At 37.6% G+C, this 26,084-nt stretch overlaps 1 protein-coding gene across 2 annotated transcripts in view; it reads left to right on the plus strand.

Annotated features, from left to right (window-relative positions):
• The window catches only part of LOC122800916 (dual oxidase 1-like), a 250,375-nt gene that overhangs the window by 46,938 nt on the left and 177,353 nt on the right, over nucleotides 1-26,084 (plus strand). For both annotated transcript variants that reach the window (XM_044070274.1, XM_044070275.1), the window contains exons 2-5: nucleotides 4,888-4,973; nucleotides 9,988-10,071; nucleotides 14,540-14,704; nucleotides 16,744-16,931. In XM_044070274.1, the coding sequence (XP_043926209.1) occupies nucleotides 4,904-4,973; nucleotides 9,988-10,071; nucleotides 14,540-14,704; nucleotides 16,744-16,931 (507 nt within the window). In that variant the 5' untranslated portion in view covers nucleotides 4,888-4,903. The remainder of the gene's footprint in view (nucleotides 1-4,887; nucleotides 4,974-9,987; nucleotides 10,072-14,539; nucleotides 14,705-16,743; nucleotides 16,932-26,084) is intronic.

The raw sequence follows: 26,084 nt of genomic DNA on the forward strand, positions 1-26,084 counted from the left end.
CACAGATGAACCTCACACATACAATGACTATGGATCAGAGTATGAACCAGAGATCTTATAGCTGAAGGACAGAGACCTTAACTATTAAGTTATCATGTCACCTAGTTACCTACTTAGAATAAAACAAATATATAAATTATACTGTACAATAACAGTTGGATTCTACTTCTTCGATTTGAAAAAGAAGAGCCAGTCCAATTAAACAATTATTAGCATAAATCTCATGAATTCAGCAATTTGTCGCTTTTTGCATGTGATTTTCAGCTTGTACCATTTAGTCTGTTAATTCTGTTTATGGTCTGAGTTATGTGTTATAGATACTGGACAAATATAGTCCTTTGGCATCTTATTCTAGAAGTTATCTGAGAGATACTGAGGTAAGAAAGAAACAAACTTTTTTTTTTATCTCTTAAATCCAAAATCTTCCTACCACAGTGCCCTACCACCCAACCACCCCACTGCAGACTAAGCACATTCTACACAAACCCTCCCCCTCAAATACACATGAAGGCAGTTCCAACACCAGTTGTAGTACTTCATAAACCACAGCAACCAACAGTAGCGAATATAGTAAAAACCACAGCAGCAATCCAGCAATTCCAAAGAAGGAAATTTATTCACCAAACAGCAGTAAAAATCTCTAGCGCCTCGGCCAACAAGCCTTTAACAGAGGACTCACATTTTCATTACAGTCATTTCATGAGCAGTGGCATTTGTACCATATTTCTAACCCCAAAGCATCATTCAACAATTGCTGAGGGAAATCACTTCTGGATTAAAACATCGTTTATTTCACTTTTGCATATGAGGTAGATTTACAAGATAAGTATTTTTTAACTACATTTTGTTCCTTTTTGCCCCCACTGACCTCAGAGGCTGGGTGCTGAATTATTGCTACAGCACCCATTTATTTACAGTAGAGGTGATGCCCTAGTAGGTGATATCTCTAATTATAATGAGGACTGAAAATCTCCAGCTCACCACATTGTCCCCTGTGCACTACATTGCACTGCATAATATCACACTGCTGTGAGAACTTGTTCCTGTCCATTAAATGTAGACCATTTTATTTGGCCAGGGAGCTGAATGGGGTCAGTGTAACAGTGGTGTATATCCCACTGAAGCTCTAAATAAATTATGCAATCACATGGGTGAGTTGCAGAGCAAATATCCCGACTTTGTACATGTGGCAGCTGTTGACTTTAATAAAGCAGATCTGAAAGAAGAACTCCCACACTACCATCAGTATGTGGAGATTCCTACAAGGGGTGATAATATCCTGGACAAGGTATACATAAACTTAAAGCTTATAAGGCAGTGCAACTTCCACAAATGGGAATCTCTGACAATTATACCATCTTGCTATTACCAGCTTTCAAACCTGCACTGGTTAAAGAGAAACCCACAAAAAACAAATCAGAGTATGGCCTGAGCCCCTATGAAGGCCCTCCAAGACTGCTTTGAAAGAACCAACTGGGATATGTTCAAGGAGGCAGCCACAGTGAATCAGCATCTGAACATTGATGAATACACTGAGGTAGTGATGGCATACATTTCAAACTGTGTTGATGCAGTAACAAATACCAAAAATATCAATATAAGAGCTAAGCAGAAGCCATGGCTCACCCCTAAGGTATATGAGCTTCTGAAGGAGAAACACAGCTTACAGGGCTAAGGATAAAGCAGCTCTAAGTGTAGCAAGAGGTAATCTGAGGAGGGGTATAAAGGAGGCTAAGAGGGAGTATGGCAGAAAGGTACAGAGCCACTTTGAAGACATGAAGGATGCAAGGAGAATATGGCAAAGCATACAGGAGATCACTGACTACAAAATCAGGTCAGCACAGCGTGAGGACAGCATCAATTCCTTGACAGTTTGAGCAACTTCTTTGGTAGATTTGAGGAAAGACACAACAGGTTGGCACTAAAGCTACCCACTGATGAGAAGGATGCAGTACTCAGCCTCAGCACAGAGGAGGTAAAAAGAGAACTTAGGAGAGTGAACCCCAGGAAGGCTGCTGGACAAGACAATTTACTGGGCAAGGTGTCAAAAGGCTGTGATGATCAGTTATGCACAGTACTCAAGGAAATATTTAACACCTCTCTTACCATAGCAAAAGTACCCTCATGCTACAAGGAAACTAACATCATCCCACTACCTAAGAAATCCACTCCCTCCAGCCCAAACGACTACAGACCAGTCACTCTGGCATCCACTGTTATGAAATGTTTTGATCAAAAAGCATCTTTCATCATGCCTACCTCCTGATTTTGACCCTCTGCAGTTTGTGTACAGAGGTAACTGATCCACAGCTGATGGCATATCAGTAGCACTACACATCTCCCTTGAGCATTTAGAGGGCAAGGACAACTATGTGAGGATGCTGTTCATAGACTTCAGCTCTGCATTTAATACGGTGGTACCAATGCAGCTGATAAAACTGGCACATTTAGGAATCAGTAAACGTCTGTAACTGGATCCTGGACTTCCTGATTGAGACACCACAGAGGGTGTGTTCAGGTAAGAACACATCAAAGTGCATCACCATTAACACCGGGGTTCCACAGGGATGTGTTCTCAGCCCACTGTTATTTACCATCCGGACCCATGACTGTTGTGTTAAGCACAAATCCAACCATATCATCAAGTTTGCTGATGACACCACAGTTTGTGGGGTTCATCTCAAATGAGGATGAAAGGACATATAGAGAGGAGGTGGCATGTCTGATCAGTTGATGCAAGGGGAACAACCTTGACCTGAATGTAAGCAAGACCAAATAGATTATCACTGACTTCAGGAAAATGAGAACAAAAACCCAGTGCTCAGGGTCAATGGTGAGAGTGTGGAGAGGGTTAAGAGTATGAAATTCCTGGGTGTGCATGTATCAGAGGCTCTCTCATGGTCAGGAAACACCAGCCAACTAGTTAAGAAAACAAACCAATGCCTCCACTTTTTAAGAAGGATGAAAAAAGCTAAGCTTCCTCCTCATGTTCTCTCCACCTTCTATAGAGGTGCAATAGAGAGCATCCTCACCTGCAATTTCACAGTGTGCTTTGGAAGCTGCACAGTTACAGAAAGGAAGGCTCTACAAAGAGTGGTGAGGGTTGCAGAGTACGTAACAGGTTCCAGTCTTCCATCGATACAACAGCTTTATTCTGCAAGAAGCATCCAAAAGGCCACCAAAATAATACAGGACAACATGCATTCTGCACACGGACTGTCTAAGCATCTGGCATCTGGAAGGAGATGTCGCAGCATCCACTGCAGGACTACAAGATTCAGTAACTGTTTCAACTTTACAGTGATTAGACTTCAGAACTCAGGCACTAGTCCCAGGGGTCTGGACACATAAGTCAATTTTTATTTATTTGTGCAATATATACTTAGATATATTCCAAATAAGTGCAATATTGTTTTATTATATACAGTCAGTATTATTTAACTCACTCAAGTGCAATATTAGACAAATAACATAGGCATTTCAATCTGTAGTGTGTTTTGTTTTTACTTTAAATAGGGTAGCTAAGTTAACTCAGGGGAGGCTATTCTTTTCGTGTGTCAGTGTTGGTAAATGTCTCTGCTCTTTCTTGCGTGTATTGGAAGTAGTATTGTATTTGTTAGTAATGTTCATTCCTCTACTTGTATGTGTTTCACTTTCCTTTGTAATGTGAAGAACGGAGCTGATGGACGAAATTTCATTTAGGGTACACGTGTGTAGTTCTAAATGACAACAAAGTTTACTTTGACTTTGACTTTGGAACAGCTGCAGATTATGTGTACTTCCACTTGTGCATTGTCCAGGAAGATTCCTGAAAATTTTGCTGGGGATTTCAGCAAGCTGAAACAGTATTACACCTTAGCCTACATGATTAGTGTGAAAGCAGACCACCAGCAATATCACTCCAAGCTTCCTGCTTCCTTTCGGGAATAATAACAGGCCCTGAATCATCATCATCATCATTTTAGAAGAATATATCAGTCAGCAGCTTCATGACATCAGCAAGTGGAAAATTGCATCCATTCTGATGAAATAACAAGTTATCAGCAAGTTATGGCCAGAGATTTATAGTTGCCCGTATATTAATTTCATAATGATGATGTATCTGGTATTTTATAGTACCTCATTAATGTGGTAGATACAATCTTTCATGTACAAGCCAACTATTTTTTTTTTCATTCTAAAATAGCACCTTTTGAATACAATATGATCATTTTAATTCTTTTATCGCGGGGAACAGTTGTAAAGAGATTAAATTATGTTGACAGTTTTCTATGGTTTGCCACAATCTACAGTATAACCACTTTTCAAAGCTTCTTTATAATACAGAAGTGTTTATTTTTCAGATTGAGACCAAGATGTTTATTTCTTAGCCCCATATTAAACTTCATGTCCTTAGTGAAATCATTTTACAAGAAGGATGTCAGCGATTTGTGAAATTTTGCTCATGAATTTAGGTCATAAAATTAGTACATGAAAAACCTATGGTGGAAACATAAAGCACTTAAATATCCGTATTCTTATACTTAACTTTTGCAAACATATCATTCTGAAATTGTTTTTACATTTTTGAATAGCCAATTACAGCTGACACACAAATTATCAAAGTTCCTTGTAAATGTGACCACACTAATATTACGAGCTCTATCAAAACAAGCTTTTTTTCTTTTTTGTGCTTTTTACAGCATATCTCATGTTATCACTCCTGTATTATTCCAGACTCAACACTGAAACATTCAGAACAACACATGCTTGTTTTATATCTCTGTCTTTGGTAATTCAAAATGAAATGAGAAGCATTTGACTATTTCTTCCAGTATAGTTATGTGCAGTTAGAGTTTATGCTGTAAATGCATCTTAAATTTCTTTCTCTCTCCCTTTCTCTTTTAGCATACAGTGTTCAGAAATGGGCTGGCAAGATAGCAGTTGGCTACTGACTTGTATTTGTTTCTACTTTACCTTTGTAAGAGCTGTCAGTAAGTATAACAAACACATGCTGCTTTATACTTATTCAAGAATGTGAAAGTCTGTCTCTAAAAACATGACTGCACAGCATGCTATGGAACATTATGTAAACACACACACACACATATATATATATATATATATATATATATATATATATATATATACATATGTGTGTGTGTGTGTGTGTGTGTCTGGGGGGGTGCTGCTACAAGTCTTACTTTCTACCAGGAATACTGTACCCAGGTTACACACAGTCTTTGGCTCAGCAAACCCATGGGAAACACTGGGCTTGGCCTTAGGGTCAGAGAAGTGTGGTAATAAACTTACAGATTTATTTATCTGTTTATTGTATTTTATTGTCCATAGATCCAAGGAGAAAAATTTGGCAAAGAAAAAAATAAAAATAAAATAAATAAAAAATAAAATAAACATTCATAATATATTTACTTCTAGTGCACATTATCACAATATGGTTAGGAAACAGATAATTATAAACAGTACAATGTACAATGAACATTTGCAGCAGTGTGCTTCCTGCTTTCTTTGCAAACAGTTATTTGCTTTGTTTCCTAATTTGGTTGCTTTCTAGGTAGAGGGCCTTTTGAGTGTCTGAGCACATACATCACATCTAAAATGTTTTGTTCCTTATGCCTGGTCCGTGTCGGGGTAGCCTTTGGCTCCTCTGTGATCTTGGATAAGGGAAAGCAAGTATCAGAAAATGAATGAAAAAATAACTATATAATAATGGCAGAATCTAGATACACAGTGGTGTCGTATCATTGATCATTACAAACATAACTGTAATAACAGATGCACCACAGTGCAAGTCTACACAAGACAGAAAGATCATGCAAAATAGTAGGCATAGCAAGTATGACAGTAATTTGTATATCATGGCATTAGTATCAGTCATAAAAGGTTTACTTAGCTCCACAGTATGTTTGTATGCAGAACATCTGTACCAGTTTACGAAGATCTAAAATCTGGTGTTCTAAACAGCAGGGCAGCTCCAAGGACTGGGACAGAAGGAACAAGTTTTCAGCTCATTTTAGTTATTTCCAAGTCTCAGATCTGATCCATTCTAGATGCTGCTTTGAGCTTGACTGACATCTGGAAAGCTTCAGCAGAAGAAACAGCTTTGCACACAGATAAGCTCCTGTAGTTTATCACTTTTTTTCTGATGCATTACTCTACATCTGTTGCCTAAGTGATGTCATAAGACAATGCTTTCATGATAGCACTCCATGATATCACAACAGAGCCTTATAACTTTAGATAGTAAGTACTATAGTCTGTACCCTTGATGGCTGATGCTGTACCTGACATTGCTGGTCATGTGCCTATATTTTCTTTTAAAAACAATCTCTCCCTGAAATGTCAACTGTGTTATAAAAATCAACATGTTAAATCTCATATCAGGCCTGAAAGATTAGGTACTTTTTCTTGCCAGCATTGTTCTGCCTGCGTTTTATTAGTAATACAACTACTCTATACCTAAAATTTATCAATAGGAGGTTGGAATTGAAATGTTTTGCAAGTTGCAACACTGAGAATGTGATGTATTGTGCTACCTGCATGACCTGCGATTGTTACTATATTGGCAAAAGTAACCATAGTTTAAGAGAGAGAATTTTGGAACATACAGGTGATATCAAAAAAGTTAAACAAACTAATGCACTGGCCAAGCATGTTACTGAAAATGGAAATGAACATAAATTGAAGTTAGCTGTTATGGAAGTGCTATGTGAAAGTCTGAATATTGGTGATTTAGTGAATCTGACTGAATGTGCAGAACTAAGGTGGATCGTCAGTCTAAACGCTGACAAACACCAAGGCTTGAATGGGTGTGTTTCCATTAAACCTGTTTTAAAAGGGAGAACGTTACCTCATTGAACTTTTCAATTAGATATGTCATGTGATTTTTATATATAAATGATTGTCTTGACTTTTTTTATTTTAAGTCTGATGAAGCAGCAGTTTTGCTGTGAAAGTGCTAACTTTGTACATTAAATCATTTGTTTTATAGCTGTGTTGGTTGGCTTTATATTTTTATTTTGTAGTTTCTTGTGTATTTTGTTGACCTTAACTGGGCAAAGGCACTTTTATATTTCTATAGAGTGTAATGTACTCCAAGAAAAAAAAAACTAATAGAATGTATCATGTGTTCATGTGTAGTTATACAGTATTAAGTTATTTTTTGCTTTACACTGTGACACTAGATATCAATAAACAGGTCTACTGCTTTTAGTCAAATTACATTTGGTCAAAAATAATTTCAGGCAGCCCACTTCACCAAAAATGCATTTCACTGAAAACCCATTTGGTCGAATTCCATTTGGTCGAAAAAGGAATATAGCCCCCGCCCCACTACAGTGTGACACTGGAGTGAGAATATAAAGTTAGGGGGGGTGTGGGGGCACAGACCCCCACATTGGGGGGTGTGGGAGGCATAACCCCCCACATAATTGCAGTGTATCCACAATCATATACTTGTGTATCCATGAAAAATACATTGAAACATATAACGTCAATAAAAACTAGTTGCAAAATGTGGGGGGCTGTGCGCCCCTTACTTTATATTCTCACTCTAGGGTCGCACTGCAGTGGTGCAGGGGCTATATTCCATTTTCGACCAAATAGACTTCGACCAAATGTGCTTTCAATCAAATGTGCTTTCAGTGAAGTGGGCTGCCTGAAATTATTTTCAACCAAATGTAATTCGACTAAAAGCAGTAGCCCTCAATAAACAGACTTTGCTACAATGAATGTGAGTGCAATATGCCAGTTATAGACCATTATATAGCTAGGCCTGTATAAGGATGACAGTATGAAGTCAGGATGAGAAGAAAGGCCTGTAAGGAAACCAGAAAAAAAGCAGCAGACTATATCCTGGAGGTCAGTACAGTCCCAGAGAAAGAGATGGAAAAGGGGGAATAGTGGTCAAAAGAAGAAGAAGGAAAGTTCAAAACTGGGCAGATTAGACAATATTACTAAATTACTAGATCTGTCCCATTGGTGCAGGTGCAGGGGTGTCTGCCTATAAGATTAGTAACTCAATATAGAATAGTGCCTGGAGGGTCAGGCAAAGGTAGGAGGAATGATTGTTCAAAGGCTGCAAGCCATCCTTGAAGGGACGGTTAGGGATATCCCAATTTTGTATGATGCCTGGTAGAGGCTGGGAGTTTACTTGCTGAACTGCATGGTTTTGAGAGCAGCACATGTCAGAAAGTCTGCAGACATTAACTTGTATTGCTTCATTGTTTATTACTCAAGAAAAGTATATAAAATAGAATTATTAAATGAATACTGAAATGTCAAGGCAAGTTTCTGGCGTGGGAAGAAAGATCAAGTATTGATGGAGATGAAAGGACACACAGAGGAGTGACAATTGAAGAAGCAAAGAAAAAACCCATAAACTCTTAATGGCAAGAGACAGGTGGTACCTGGCAGGTGTTAAATGAGTTACTAGTGGTTGCAACACTGGAGAGTGTGTTTTTCTTTTGCAAAGATGGTTATAAAAACAGTGAAGTAATTATAAGCCTGATAGTCTTATTTTCATTTTGAGGGAGGTCAGGGGAAATGATTTGGAGTTGCAAGCCAGTCAGGTTCGAGAATGACAGTTTTCTAGTTAATGGTATACAGCATGGATTCATACACAATGGAGTTTGGCAACCCATCTGAATTTAGTTCTTTGACTGAGCATATAAAGCCTTGTGTGTGGTGTATCTCAGATAATCCAAGGCCTTCAACCCTATGGCTCAGGAGGTTAGTTGGAAGATTAAAGGACTTGGGGTGCAGTATGGTGGAAAAGCTTAGACACAGCCATCCTGATAAAATAAGCAGTGTAGTTGCTGGATGAAGTAGCTCAGGAGAAATGTAAATAAGCCGTAAGTGCCACTGCAATGTGTACAAACGGCAGTCCAGTTTACTTTGTCTTTCCGCCCTTTTTCCACTAACCATGGTGCCATGCTCACATCCACGCTTATGCTTCTTTCTCTATTCCTGTCTGCTATAATCACCCCATGTTATCTCATGGGCTTCTCCCTTTTCAGGTAGAAATTAACATTCTAGCTGGTATTGAGGAAAAGAGATCCAAGGAGTTCAAAGGTATCACCCTATTTGGAGTTGGCATTTTTATATACTGCTCTACCCCCCCCCCCCCCGATGTTTAGGCAGTGCAGGTTTGGGCCTGTTCCATGAGTACTTCTATACCCATGCTCCCTGCTGGAATTCCTATGCAGCTTTTGGTGGGATTCCACATTCCTTAAGTCCCTCTGGATGGATCAACACACACCAGCCCATCTTAAGATACTGGTCCTGTGATGTTTGTCCCCAGGCAGCTTCTACAATAGCCAGACTCTCTAATGGAAGTGATTTGTTGAGGATGCAGTCATGGTTCCTCCCCTTCATGCCACAGTGCTGACTCCATTTTTCTATATTTGTGTCAGATGTCACATTGGATTCAGACAACTAAATCGACTCATATGCTGCTGACAAAAATATCATTGTCTGGTAGCTGCAGATAGGAGAGGCAGTGTGAAAAGGTAGAACTGAAGTCCAGTATGGTGCTGCAGTGAATTCCAGGGAGGCTGAGGTCATATTTCCATGACACAGGGCACTGGTGAGGTCACAGTATACAATTCTAGTGACTATGCACATCAAAAGAAATCATTCTTGTAGAAATCAAATATGTCAGTGTTACCAAAATGGAAAAGAATGCAAACGTGAGTCAAGGTACCACAATAAACATAAAAAGTTACAAACTTATAATAAGATATCAGATAGGAACCGCATGAAGCACCATTCTCTCCACTTACTTTTCTTCTGCATAACATACAAACAGTAGAACAAAAACTAAGAAACAGCAGTCAGGGGTCTATCAGGTAAGGACATCTTAAAGATTCTGACCATACAGGCAGATGTTTTATGCATAACTACAGACTGCTAATTATAAATGTGTAAATATAACAGTAACCCTAATGTTTCATTGCCTCACCTAAAACCACTTGTCTCATTTTCTAGATACTCAGAAGTCAGTACCTTGGGAAGTTCAACGATATGATGGCTGGTACAATAATTTAATCAACCACCACCGAGGATCTGCAGGTATGTATGCTGACTCATAAAACCAATTTTATGGATGCACACTAATCATTTCCAAATTGACTGTAAGAGTAAGAAATATGGAGACACATGTCATGTATGTGTAATATCCCAACATCCTAGAATTTTGTTTAGTGTACAGCCTTAGGAGATACCTAATCTGTCTTCTTATATTAAATGATAGTTAAAGCAAGTTAACTGAAACTACAAGAACTAAAGAAGGTGGCATATCAATATAAATCAAAGATAAATACAACTCTAGCTTGGTTAAACAAAACGATTCTTTTGAACTAATCCAGGTCCAATTGACTTTCTGTAAGATCCCTCTCTTAAGTTATTGCCAGTTATAGGACCCCTCCATGAATCAGGATACCCACACTGCATACTTAGATCTACTTGAATGGCTCAAGATACAACCAAACACTCTGGTTTTAGATGAGCCTTACTACCCATCCATAGATTGGGTAGATTATATATATATATATATATATATATATATATATATATATATATGTATATGTATCTACATATATGTATCTACATATATATATATATATATATATATATATATATATATATCTACTAACACACTTGCCCAAAGTTTCTTGGACTTCATTAACCCCAGTGCCCTGGACCAGTTGGCTGACACCCCCACAAGGGACCCAAACATTTTGGATCTGGTGCTCACTAATACGGGTGATCATTGCACCACCCTATGTGTGCAGCCCTCCCTAGTGAGGTCTGATCATAAATCAGTCTCATTAGAAGTAACAGTAACATCTGACCCACTCATTAGCTGCAAATAGACTAAAAAACTTCTCCAAAGACAATTACAACCTGATATGTGATGGCATTAATAGATTCATAGCCCCTGCCTTCACTGATGGCATGGACACCTATACTGAGATTTATATCAGTGCCTTGTATAAGCATCTGTACAAATATGTTGACTCAGCTGTACCCGATAGGATCAAAACAAGATCCTCAAGAAAGAACAAGTCTGCCTGGTGGACATCCACCATTAACAGGTTATACAATAAGGGAAAGAAATATTCACAGGCATACTCAGGCACAAAAACACACACCTAAGCTGTAGCAAGCAATCCACTACATTTTAAAAGTAAAAAAAAAAAACCAAAAAAAAATAGAAAATTTCTCTTTCTCTCTTTTTAAGTACAACCTGAGTGCTGTAGCACTCCATGCAGTCAGGGTATAAAGTGTAGATTTGTATCAAGCAGTTTACTACAGTTTAAAAGAAGAAATTTTTTTTTTTTAATAAAATATGAGAAGGGATCATTGGGGCAGGGCACTAAAACAGGACGTGAATGGTTGTGGCAAGAGGGAGGGGGAGTATCATGCTTCAGGCCACCTGGTTGGTGTGCCAGTAGAAGGAATGGGCATTTTATTTAGTGTTCTTCAATGGAAAATTAGGGGGGCATGGATTTAAATGTAAAAGTCGATTGCTACAATACAGTGATTGGCATATTACAGTGAAGTGGATTTTTTTTCTTGCTCTTCAATGGAAGGGGGGCATGAATGTAACTATAATAGCAATAGGATAAATGTAAGGACCTGACTCTGTTTGCCCATACCCAGCTTCTGCTTAGTGTACTTGTTTACTTAGTTTAATTTTTTAACATAATGTCTTTAGTCAATTGTACCTCTGTACTGTTATTATACATGTCTTTGTTATATATTGTTAACTTTGTTAGTGATCATGCTTGGAGCTTTTCTCCCCGGGCCTCTACTGAAAATGGACATTTATCCAGTTAGACTAGCCTGGTCAACAAATGTAAAATAAATAAATAAAATAAATAAATAATAAGCCAATTGATGTAAATTGCTTTCTTTTTCCTTTTGAACAGCTGAGAGTGTGGTGTCCTGGTTCATGGTACTGGCACATTGTGCTGATTGTGACGACTACACTTTTGTATATATATATATATATATATATATATATATATATATATATATATATATATATATATATATATGTATGTTTTTATTTAAATATAAATGTTTATGTGAGTGTATCTATCTGGCTAACCAGTCACCCTTGGAATTCTATCATTTGTGCAAATATTTGAAATACTCTGTATCTTAATACTTTGCTAACTTCAACATTAAACCCTATTATCTCTGCTATTACCTGACCTCCCTCGCCTCTTGTTTTTGCTTGTTAAATGTATCTCTAGACAAATTGCCCAAATTCCCATCACTGTGGCTTTGATTACTTTTAAGATAATGTGCACTACCAGCATTTAAGCATTTTGCATTTCATACAGTATATACAAACATTTTTGTTCCCATCTTATGTTATCCCAAGCTGTGAAAGAAATTTATCCATTATGATCAGTCTACTAGCCTAATAAGCAAATGTCAGCAAATAAGTGTAACCTAAAGCTTAATTAGTCAGAAATCATCTGCAATTGCAGAAGAGTGCCCACTTGATAGGAGCTTCTGTAGTTTTTAGTGTCCAAGGGACTAGCTGGTTCAAGCTAATCAAAAGGAATTTAGTCAGTATCAGTGACTCAAAAGGAAGTACATTGTTTTTTGCTGCTAAAAGATTAAAAAGGCTGTGGGTTCTATTCCCACCTCAGGTGATTGGATTCATTTTCTGTTATTGACACTACAATGCAGCATTACTGGGTGCTGCACTCCTGAGTGTGCTACACTTTGGATGAGACGTTAAACTGAAGTCCCATCTACCTGAAATGGTTGTACCTCAGACAGATGTAAAGATCTCTTAGCACTTATTGAAAAGAGCAGGAAAAGTTCCTCGCTGTCCTTGCCAATCTTCCCCTACTCAGTATGAATATCACCTTGGGTCTCACCTAAAGAGAGGCCACTGACTTAGTCACATTAATATGGTAAACAAATGATAAATAATATCAATAAATAAATGATTTAAAATGTCTTTTCAAAATGCCATTTTAGTTTGCTCTTTCCTGGAAAGGGCACAAATACTAAAAATATTTCTTTGTTTCATCTCAGAAAGTTCTGTGTGCTGAGGATCTGTTATGTTCAGTCAAGTATACAACCAAAACAAGAGCCTTGCTTCTCCATGAGAGGAAAATATAAATTCTTTAATTTAATGTTATGATTAATTAATTTCTTTCTTTAAGCTATTATTTGAACTATCTCATGTGTACCTTTTTTAGCTATGGCCTAAACCACAAAGGAAGAGTAAATGCAATATGCATACATATAAGTGTAAATATTCTTACATAAGGCTGGAGTGCCATGCCTACACTCTGGATAGTAGCCAGTACAGTGGCCTGTTAGATGGACAGTGGTCTCTTAAAAGGAATAATTTTTGTATGCCTCACAAAAGCCTTCAGGCTTATCTATTTGACAAGGCTATTTGTTGGGTTATTTGCTTTTCCATTTCTTTTTTGTTAACTGCTGCATATAACATCCCTCTCTTGCAGCCATTACTACTTTGTTCCGAACGTTGGGCTGTGGGCTACTAACTGACCTTTACACTAATCACTCAAGGTTAATTCTAGAAAGAGCAAGAAAAGCTAATGCAGTAAGCTGACCAGAGACAACTTTTGGTGAAAACAAATAAATAGTCAAACAGTTAAATAAATAAATAAAAAAGTCATTTGACACTTTTACCAAATTAATCAAGGTTTTCCATTCAGCACTACTGCTATCTCTGGGTTCATATTACTGCCACCAGATAGACATCATCATTTTCACTCCAAGAAGGCCAGAATGACTCATCCCATTAAAAGAAATGGCAGATAAAATACATCCTGATTTATTCTGTATTCCTTCATACTCCTCTGCAACATTGTCATAGGTGAATATACTCTTGTCCCTGGGAGTAGAGCATACCTGAGAATCCCTGAGCTGTAAACTTAAATCAAGAGGTTATAAACAGTTTGTAACTCCTGCCTGTATTCACACCTTTCTCTGTTATTGTTACAGTTTTGGACCACAAAAGATCACTACCCTCAGAAATACTAGAAGTGCTGCCCAGTCCCCAAAACATCTGAGTACACAAACCACCATACAATGCAGTCACAACCTCTCCGATCCCAACAGAATCTCCTTGGTCCTGACAGCCTCTCCACATCCTGCTACCATGTCAACTCCAAAAATATTCCAACAGCAGTAGGGAGAATTTCCCTGGTGTCATGGTAAAGTCACCTCTAATCAGTATGGCTACGATCTTGGGTTTACTCTAAAATTAGACCCTTTAAGCAGGTCAGTAAAAGTAACATTACCAAGAGACTGTTTTTGAACTACAACATCTTACTTAATAAAAACATATGGAAGTACTGAAGCTAATTTTAAAATTGTTTGTTTCACTTAATTACTTGGCAATTTTTTTTCCTTCAGAAAACTCAAAATGTTAGCTAGTATATACGTAAAAAAAACAAATGCCATGATGTTATCTCAGAGCAGCATATGTGATGTTTTTGCTTGTTAAATGGATTTTTTTTTTATTTTGCATTATTAGGTGATACACTTGTGCGTTTGCTACCTGCTAACTATGCAGATGGTGTGGGTGAGCCATGGCTAGAGCCCGAGTTGCCGAACCCACGGAGTATTAGCAATGTGGCCATGAAAGGGAATTCTGGGCTACCATCCACTGAAAACAGAACTGTATTATTTGTGATTTTTGGTAAGAAACAAATAGTTCTTGTCATTTTTATCCTTTAAGATACTCAAATGGGAGTAAGTGAAATTCTGTAACTACAGATGTATGGGTCAGGACAAACATTTTAATTTTGAAACTTTTCTGCTTAAAGACTCCTGTAATTCACAAGTACAATTATTTTAATTAAATATATAGCATTTGTCCGACTTGGAACAAAGCCAATTTTCAGCTGAGGCCCAGGGGAAACACTCTAAATGCATGTCTTTGTAACATGGAAGAAGACCAGAGCACCTGGAGGAAACCCACACGAAGGCAGGGAGGACATGCAGACTGTGTACAGAAGGCACCCCAGCCAAGAATTGAACCAGAGAACCTCTTGCTAGGAGGCGACAGCACCACTGCAACACTAATCAATTAAATGGTATTAAACCATTCTTTTATCTATGTGTTTTATTGACATGATCGCTATGCCAGTGTAACAATTTCTTACATTGGCAGTAGATGTGTCACTTAGATGTACAGGATATAGTAACTGATGGTTAGGATTGAATTTTGTTAACAGTGTTGTCCTTCAGGTAAAGTGCTAAAATGTTTTCTCCCTTCTTTTTGACTAACCAAGTAATGTTGGGCAACGTCATATTTCTTTAATGATTTAAAGCATGAGACAATCTGAATGCCTGTGTGTAAAATGCGGTCCCAAACTACTTATCAGCTTCAAGCTGATTATTTTGCATTGTGTAATACCGACAAGAAGTTTCACTATGGAATGGTTGCAAATAACTAGGATGACACTGTGTTTGGTCAACATCTGTTTAGTCAACTGCTTTTGGTCAACTAAACAGATGGTTGACAGATGTGTGAGATAACACAATTCTCGGGGTTTGGGAATATTCCCTTTCCCCGATTTTGTGTGATCTTGGAGTTAGTATATTTAACTGGCAGAGTATTTGTGGAGCTTGCCCCTCACGCAAAATATTATGTTTTTTAGTGTTGTTTTTAATTTTCAGTTTTGCATGCAAGGTTGTTTCTTAGTGTATGTATACTATTGGGTCAACATTTGTGTTTTTGATGTATTATGGCATGTGTTTTCGTTAAACAGAGCAAATAGAATCTATGTAACATATGCTTATGTTCTATCTGAAAAGTAGCCAGTGCCATTTAGCAGTGTTATTGTATTCCATTACCTAAAAAAAACATTTAATGTATGCTTGCAAAAATTTTTAGTTGTACTGGATTGATACTTGGCAATTTTATTTTTTCCATTACACAAAAGTAAAAAAGCAACTTCATACAATCAGTACAGTTTCAAATGGGATCATGTCTAAAATGGACTGTGTAAAATCAGCATCCTCCTTTTCCTTCTAGAAGAAGATATTCAACAGACAGAAGCCCTAATTTACCAGTCTGGTCAAATAGTACATATTTAAGTTAGCTCTGTTTTCTTCAGCTGCACATTAGATAAGTGTCTAAAGATAACCACGCCATGGATTGCATAGTTAAAAATGGGATACGAGGCCCGATTCCAAAAGACCTGCTCTCAGTGTAAGTGACTTATTCCAGTGTACTACAACGTAGTAAAGTCACTTACACTGAGAGCAGGTCGTTTGGAATCAGGCCCCCATTGTAAACCTGCTTATGGGTAGGCTTTAGTCTGAAGCAAGTCACTTAACACTGAACGCAACTCTTATGGAATCGGGCCTAGAAAGTAAAGAGAGGAGAGGAACCAAAGGAAATAAGTAGATATATCATTCTCCTTCCTTATACGCTCTGTTGTAGAAAACATGTTATCGGTCATACAACAGCTGTTGAAACAAAAATATCACATGATGTGTGGATCAGTGTTGAATTTATTGACATTTTTGTTTATTATTATAAAAGATTAAGGATGAATTCCTGCATTCACCATTAATTCTTACTCAAGTAACATGGACAAACATATTTTTTACAAAAGGGATACGTTTCTTATTTTATCTAAAATGTAGATACCTGTTCAGGACATAAAGATGCAGAAAACTATAAAAATGGTTTTGATGAATGCCTTTTTAATTTTTGTGTTAATTCAGGTTACCATGTTGTTGCTGATGTTGTGGATACAACAAAGCCTGGTTGTCCCATTGACTTCTTGAACATACGAATTCCTAAAGATGATTCACATTTTAATGCTGGTAAGAGCAAGAAAGAATACATTGATTATGAACGTAGCCAGTGGCATACGAAGACAGGATGGAGCCCAAACAACCCTAGAGAACAGGTAATGTAACACAAAGTTATGTTTTTTGGATAACAATAAACATTAAAACAATGGAAGCAGCATGCTGCCTTTTTCAGTTCTTATGCTTCATAAAGTAATGCTGATATTTTGTAATACTATATCGTTGAGAAAAGGTTATTTATTTGTATGTTTGCTTGGCTGGTTGTTTATTCATTTAATCTTTTCTGACTGGGTTAAGAACGTCATACTGACCAGTGAAAATTGGCTACCTGTGTTAGAGCTCCATTCTCAGTTATTGTATGTAAATAGCAATGTTTTCAATCCATCTTAAGGCAGCAATCATTTCATTAGCATACTGTCATGTTTAATAATATACATATATATATAAAATTCTAGTAATTAATGACAGTATTGCAGGAACAATAATCATAATCTTACTTTTTCCTTACCTCATTCCCTGATCATTTTATTTCCCTGTCTGTCCTCCCTGTCATACTAGGTATGAGTGTGCTATATCATCTTATGGGAGTAAATTCTTCTCTTTACAGGGACATTAATTTTTGAGCATTTTGTCTTTGAAGCAGTGGTGTGCTCTGTGTGTGTGTGTGTGTGTGTGTGTGTGTGTGTGTGTGTGTGTGTGTGTGTGTGTGTGTGTGCTCTGTGTGTGTGTGTGTGTGTGTGTGTGTGTGTGTGCCTGTGAGAGAGACAGAAGGCTCACTGCTGTCATCTTGCACTGCTAATAATTTTTTCTCTACACACTACTCCACCCTCCTGTGGTGGCTGGTGAGTTTAGTGCAGGGCTTGCTATTGAATGTCTGAATTTCTTATGTAGTTGTGTATACACACACACACACACACACACACACACACACACACACACACACACACACACACACACACACACACACACACACACACACACACACAAACCCACACACCAAATTTCACTATCACTAAGTGGAATCACACTTTCCACCAAAACATTACTAAAATAAACTAGTCTTTGGAACTGCCATTCACTCAGTTTTGTTTATTTGTTTGTTTATTTGTCATTTGTTAAGCCAGTTAGTGAACTGGTCAACTGATTCCTTTTCAGTTATGACCTGGGTTCAAAGTGCAGAGAGGACATGACAAATAATAGAGCACTCTCAAATCAGAGAAGGTTACAGTTTGTAATAATGTAGGTGACGATACTGTAAACAGTGGTAAACACAGAAGACAGTATTACCATTCTATACATTATTTACATGATTTGACAAGTTCTACTGTAGTGGATGGTCTTAAATTTTTAGATATGGTTGATGAGGTATGAGTCTGGCTTATTAACCAGTGTCACAAAAACAGGTACAAGTGGCTTCCTTTTGGCGGTATTTCCGTAGTGTAGTTTTGAATGCTGATAGAGTGTGTTGATTCAGCATATCAGCTGGTAATGTATTGCTAACAGCAAGACTGGGTCCTTCCCTGTGGTTGTCTTGAAAGGGCAGGTGGGGGGGGGGGGTCTGCGTTACTGGCTGCTTTCATCATTATTGTTTCTTAATGTGCAGTCTTCTTGTATTACTAACATTTTCTTCATTTGATGGTGACAATCCTCTTCTAATATTTTAAAAACTGAGAGCATTATTCATAGAAGTGCCACTCTGTAAGTTATAGGGAACCAGCTGATAGTCTAAAATATATCATAGTGAAGCTCTCTGGCGTGTACGAAGGTAACACATTTGCAAATCCTATTTTCAGTAGCCAGTTTGTTGATATTATAACATGAATGGCAGCATAATATGGGCAAGCTGTACTCCATATTTGGTAGTAGCATGTTTCTGGTAATGGCCAACCATAGGGAAGATAGAATGATAAAGTTAAGTTGCGAGTGACTGTACTGGAAATGTTGTTGGTGTTCTAAAGTCAATAAACCACAAGAAAAATGCTACGCATGTATGGCACGGGTGCAAGGCCAAAATATGCCAAGAGTCAAACCATGAGAAACAGCCAGCTCTCCACTCGGTGGATATACAGAAATGCTTCAATATCACTGATGAAGGCTTGTGCCAAAACTGGTTTGCCTTTTCTGTGTAGATTTTCTTGATGCATTGGATTAAATATTAAAGTATTTTTATATATCCACCGAGTGGAGTGCTGGCCATTTTTTTATGGTTTGTGTCTAACCTCAATCCCAGATATTTCTGTCTTTGTAACATCGGGGATGCTGTTGTTATTGGAATTTTTTAAGTGTGATGGCAGGATTGATATTCATTTAGTTTTTTTTTGCAAATATCATAAGGTTGTTTTTTTGGGGGGGAGAGTTAATAAATAAAATTGATAAAATTATCTTAGATCAAACAACACAATGCTTATGGGTTATATTTTTTAATTTGAATGAGGTTTAGCAACAGGAGTAGTGATGTTTGCTCTTGTTTGGCATGAATGTATTTTAATATTGCACAATATTATCAATGTTTTGGTAGTGACTGTGCATATGTTTAGTACAAGTGTTGAATGTAGTGTATGATGTGAGTGAATTGGCAGTTAACACTTGGGGATAAAGTCTATTTTCCTTTATCTTTCTTATTCATTCATTCATTCATTCAATCATTCATTCTTTCTTTCAAGCTAAATGTGTGTTTGCATTTGAGTATCACTTTACTTAGGCTAGAATGTTTGGGGTTGTGTGTGTCTCTTTATTCAGTGTGTGGCCTTTAAATTTTAGTGAGCAGATTAAACATGGTGGTTTTGGAGAATCTGTAGTAGGAATGATGATAGGCCAGTAATAGTAATACACTTCTGCTGCCATGGATAATTATTAATGTCTGACATGGTGTCAAGATGCTAATAAAATTTACATACACAATTAATCTGGGAAATGCTTTTTTCATACTCCTTTATCTGAATCCTACTGTTAGTAAAACAAGCAATCACCTTGCGAGTCAAAATTAACTTCTGGTGACGGAAGACTTCATAAAGTCTTTGTGGAATATTATGGAAGTAGATTGCCAGGCCTTTCTTCCAGTTAGATTCCAAGTTTCAAACATAAGTCTACCAACTGGTAATTGTACACCCTAACCTCTGTGCTATCAGGCTGGCAACTGCTGTATAAGCACACACACACACACACATATATATATATATATATATATATATATATATATATATATATATATATATATATATATGTGTATATATGTATGTATATATATATATATATATATATATATATGTGCTGTGGCACAGTTTTATCTTGTATCATTGCACTGATCATAGTTGTTAATGTCTTAGATAAAGACTAGCTGTGTTAGATGTACCATTTCAGAGCATATTTGATATTTAAGTTTTTGTTGAGGCCTGGGGGGAAGTTGACCTGCAAGTTTAGCTGGTATGCGAGTTCTCACACACTTGGGAAGGTTTCCATTTCCCCAACAAACTAGGGAATTTTTTCCATTATAAGAAATTTGAATCCTATGAACCAATGCAAAACGCAATTCTGTTTGGCTAACACGTTTTTGTTGTCTGAATGCTGGAGAGCTGCTAAGTGCTATTTGACAACTTTCTGGCCATTTTACCTACGTAAAAGCTATTGTAGGTGAAGCAAATACTGGCATAAATAACATTGCAGGAGTTACAGTCCAGATGCTTCCTAAGCAGAATCGCGTATTTGTTGTAGGAGAAGGTGTATGTGATGCATGTAAGGATGCATTTGCAGATGGTGTAGTGGCCACAGGGTTGTACGCTTGGTTTGGGAGGATGGAAATCCATGGCCTGGGATAGGAAGTAATGCTAGGGCTGCTCAAACAGAGATTTTAGTGTTTTTTTTTTTTTTTTTTTTAGCAAAAGGTGGGTAATTCCCCTAAGGTCTGGTGTAGTTCTCTGTCCCGGCGGATAATTCACCAGTATTTTTTAAGGATATCTATGATGAGGTACATGTCCTGGCTGATAGGAAGGGGAAAGCTCAGGACAAAGTCTTGGTTCAGTGTGCCAGGAGGTTTGGATAGAAAGCCATGTTTCAAGATGGGCTGAAATTCGGTATTCCTAAAGAGGGAGACCTCTGAGTACATACTGGCTAAGAGGTCACTGGGATAGTTACATTATGAAAAGAGTTTGAGCAGGGGGCTGCACTCTTCCTGGTAAATGGAGTCCTTGCTGATGATGCAGGATAGTCATACTAGTTGTCCCTTTACTACTTTAGACTTCATGAACATGGGGTGCTGGCTGGAAAACTCTAGGAAATTGTTCCTGAAGGTGCTCTTACAGAATATGTTAGATTCAACAGAGCAGGTGGTGAGATTAAGGAAGATCTCCACATCTAAAAAGTGTACACGGGTGCCCATGTGTGATATCATGAAGTGGAGAAAATCAATACTGTTGTTCAAATCTTGGATAAAGATATCTAGTTCTTGGGGGGGTGCCTTGCCATAAAAAGGAGATATTGTCAGTGTGTCTTTTGCATAGTTTGACTTTGCTAAAACCCACAATAGTAGGAAAGATATCTGCTTCCCAGGCACTGAGAACAAGGTTTGGGTAGGATGGGGCCGTTTGGACTCCATTACTATGCCACTCTGTTGGTGATGCACCTTTTGGTAGAAATTAATAAAGTTGTTCTGCAAGACTAGAGAAATGAGTTCACATATGGTTTCAATTCTGATTATGGGGAAGGACGTATATTTTTCTCAGTCGGTCCTGGTGAGTTGGAGGCCTTCCTGGTGAGGCATACTGGTATACTGTGCCTGTACATCCACAGTAAATGGGCAGTAATCTTGGTGGGTGACTCAGCATTTGTGGAGTTCGTGGAGAAACAATCATGAGTCACACAAGAAGTATTGAGTCTTCTGAACTATTAGGTTGAGAATAAGGTCAAGGAATTGTGGGATATGTTTAGTTTTAGTTCTTTTAGAAGGCACAATGAGCCTGAAGGGGGGGTTTGCTTGTGTGTTTTTGGACTTTGGGGATTCCAAAAGTTTTCCTAAGCAGAGTTTGTCTATCCTTAAAAAATTTAACTCTTCAGAAGAAATGTTATTTTTTAGCAAACACGTTAACATTTTTCATCAACACGTTTAAAACGTTGGTGTACTAGATCTAATGAGATAGGTTTGTAAAATTCATTGTTCTTTAAACTTGATTCTATTTTATCTATGTATTCATTAAGGTCCATTACCACAGTTCAAGTTCCTTTGTCCACCTTCATGATGCGGATTTTGTTACAGTCACTGAGTTCCTTGATTGCTGCTGATTCAGATGAATTGAGCTTAAAGCACTTACCCTGATGTTGTCTGGAGAGTACCTCTCAGATTTCCTAGTCTCACACTGAGAGGAAGTCATCCAGGGTATTGTGTAGTGGTGAGTTGTATAAGCTCCTGGGTTTAAGGGGGCTTAAGGCTGTTTGAGGGGCCCTCATTGCTATCCTTGCTGTCATCACTGTGGTGCAGACTTTTTAGGTTTAATTCCCTAAGGTGTAAATGTAGATCCAGAAGCACGTTGGGAAGGTTGGCCCTTTGTGGTGGAATGAAAATAAATCCTTTTTTGAGGACATCAATGTGGGTGGTCGAGAGGACAAAGGAGGAGAGATTGAAGATGCCCTGTGTTCTGGTGCAGTAGGATTGGGGTGATGGAAGGTTTATTGTCGACTCTGTCTACGGGGTCTGCCATGACCTCTCCATTTCATTCTGTCCCTGGTGGATGAGCCATGGCTTCTCCTCTCTCTCAGTCTGGTGGTCTGTCTTCCTTTGCCGTGTGTGTGTGTGTGTGTGTGTGTGTGTGTGTGTGTATATATATATATATATATATATATATGTGTGTGTGTGTGTGTGTGTGTGTGTGTGTGTGTGTGTGTGTGTGTATGTGCGTGTGTGTGTATGTATGTATGTATGTGTGTGTGTGTGTGTGTGTGTGTGTGTGTGTGTGTGTGTGTACATACATATATATATATATATATATATATATATATATATATAGATATATATATATATATATGTATATGTTTTATTTTTTATTGTTTTATTTTACATTTGTTGACCGGGCTAGTCTAACTGGATACATGTCCATTTTCAGTAGAGGCCCGGGGAGAAAAGTTCCAAGCAGCAATAATGACAACAATGCAGTAAAATTAAAATTAAAATTGGTACAATGTTTACATTAAAAGATAGGGTTAAGCAGAGTTATTTAGAAACATTTAGGCTAGATAGGCTAGAATAAAATACCATGACTAGAAACAAAAAAACAGAAAAGGTTTTTTTTTTTTTTTTTTTTTTTTTGAGAAAGAGCAGGATGGGCAAGAGATATCAGTCAGGGTTAGAGCAGGGGCAAAGCCAGTGGGATTTAAAATATTCTTTAAGATGCTTCTTATAAAGCACAGTAGAAGTAAGGTTGGAAAGTTCAGAAGGAAGATGGTTCCAGCTCTTTCCTACGGTGTTTGTGAAGAGTGAGTCCCAAGCTTTGTTGTTGGATTTAATGCATAGGAAGAGATTTGAAGTTTATTTGCTGAATGTAGGGTTGCAAGGTTTTTGTAAGGGGAGATGAGATTAGTGAGTATAGGGGTATGCTTGGGGTAGTGGGGTATCTTATGGGAGATAACAAGTTGTTGAAAAAGTAGTTGGTTTTGTAGTTCTAACCAACCCAGTTGTTTGAGGTTGTGGCAATGATGAGTTCTATATGGCGTACCAGTAGCAAATCTGGCTATGTTATTATAGCTGGTGGAGAGTTTGGAAAGGTGGGTTTTAGACAGATTAGTATATATAGCAGAAGCATAGAACAGGGTGGAGATTAGGTGGGTTTGGGCTATAGTGATTCTGGCTGCAGGGGTAAGGAAGGATTTTATTCTGTATAAGGTCCCTAGTTTTTTGTTAACAGTCTTTATAGTGGAATTAATATGGTCATTGTAACTAAGGTTGTTGTCAATTGTAACACCCAGCAGGTGGATTGTAGTGTCAGGGGATATGATAGTTCCATTGTTAGAGGTTAATGTGAAGTGCAGTTGAGGTGTCTTGTGAGTAGGAGAAAAGAGCAATAGTTTAGTTTTCTTGGGGTTGAGAAGAAGGCAGTGTTTCCTGAACCAGTTCTCAACACTGTTAAATACTGTTTGGGTGAGGCACTGGAGAGAGGTTATGGACTTGGCTGAACAAATTAAGGTGGAGTCATCTGCATACTGTATGCAGGTGGCTTGAGAAATACTAGTATGTAGATCATTGATAAACAGAGAAAATAGAAGTGGTCCTAGAATAGAGCCCTGTGGTACTTCAATGTTTACAGAGAGGGATGAAGAAATATTATGATTCCAGAGAACTGCTTGCTGTCTGTCTTGTAGATAGGATATAAACCATTGTAATGCTTGTGGGTCAAGTGATTGGGCTTTTAGAATGTTGATACGCATGGTATGGTTCACCATATCAAATGCTTTTGACAGGTCTATGAAAAGAGCAGAAGAAAAGTAGTTATTCTTACAATTTTTGTTTATAGAGTCTGAGAAGGATAGCAGGGCAGTTGTTGTGCTATGGTAGGGACTAAAACCATGTTGGCAATTGGCAAGTAGATTATTTTGTAGTAGGTGGTCAAGCAGTTGTCGGTGTATACATTTCTCCATTATTTTAGCTAATGGAGAGAGTAAGGCAATAGGCCGAAAGTTTGAAAGCTCAGTTGAAGACCCACCTTTGTGTAAAGGGATTATATGGGAGATCTTCCACAGAGAAGGGAGTTTGCTTTCTGAAATTGTTCTATGTGTGTGTGTGTGTGTGTGTGTGTGTGTGTGTGTGTGTGTATATGGGTCTGCTGTAAAAGACCAAAAGTCTACTTGTTCAAAAATGAACAGCAGACTTTCGGTTATGCAAAAGTGCATTTAAGCGAAAGCACACTTCCACGAAGCATGGTTCAACGAACCATTCAGGGAAACTGAAGCACCGAGGCACACTACAGTGGGGAATAGGAATTTACCTGTTCCCCACTGTAGTGCAATCTCAGAGTTGGTATATTTAAGTAGGGGGGTGTGGGGGGCGAAGCTCCCTACTCACTGTAATGTTAGGAAGTATTTTGTGTTTTTTATTTTTTACATTTTAAAGGTTTGTTGAACTGTGTTTCGTGAAAGTGCACTTTCGAATAAGTGCACATTCGCATAACTGAGCGGACTGCTGCTCTTTTTTGAATAAGTGATATTTGATTAAAAGCAGTAGACCTATATATATATATATATATATATATATATATATATATATATATATATATATATGCATGTGTGTGTCGACCAAAATCCTACTTACCCAACTTTCATAATGCCGAGACGAAAAAGCTGACAACCACATATCACCGACATCCCAGAACACCAACTTTCTACTCCAGGTAAGTAAACGCTTGGCCACTGTGTTTAACTTTGCCCCTTAAACCCTCGGTAGTGCGATCTCGGAGTTGGTATATTTAGTTGGGGGGTGTGGGGGTGCATGGGTGGGTTTAACTTGCTTTGGTTTTAATTTAGGTTTTAGACTGGCCAAACATTTACTTACCTGGAGTGGAAAGTTAGTGTTCTGGGTTGTCAGTGATATGCAGTTGTCGGCTTTTTCATCTCAGCATTATGAAAGTTGGGTGAGTGGGATTTCGGTCTTGTAAAGTAGACCCATATGCACATATCTATATCTATAGCTCTATATATATATATATATATATATATATATATATATATATATATATATATATATAGGATATATGTGTGTGTGTGTGTGTGTGTGTGTGTGTGTGTGTGTATATATATATATATATATATATATATATATATATATATATATATATATATATATATATATATATATATATATATATATATATACATACATACACACACACACACACAGTATATTTGTAGTGTCATTTTGTTGCTTGATACTAGAACGATCACTTGTCCATTACTTGAGCTGCATAACTGCTTATATTTCAAATACACTTGGTTCAGTTCATATGATTATAAGTTGTATGTACTTAATTTGTAAGTTTTAATGCTGTTTATTTTATTTATTTTATTTTACATTTGTTGACCGGGCTAGTCTAGCTGGATACATATCCTTTTTCAGTAGAGGCCCGGGGAGAAAAGCTCCCAATAATGAGAAAAGAAACACACTACAATTAAATAAAGGTACAACATTATAAAGATAACAAAACAATACGACATGGTATATACATGCTAGTGGAAAAAAAATGCTTAAGTTAAGGAGGTGGCAGGACAAGATAAGT

The sequence above is a fragment of the Protopterus annectens genome, chromosome 4.part1 (genome assembly GCF_019279795.1).
Source record: "Protopterus annectens isolate FY-2018-M chromosome 4.part1, PAN1.0, whole genome shotgun sequence".
NCBI classification, from domain to species: Eukaryota; Metazoa; Chordata; order Ceratodontiformes; family Protopteridae; genus Protopterus; species Protopterus annectens.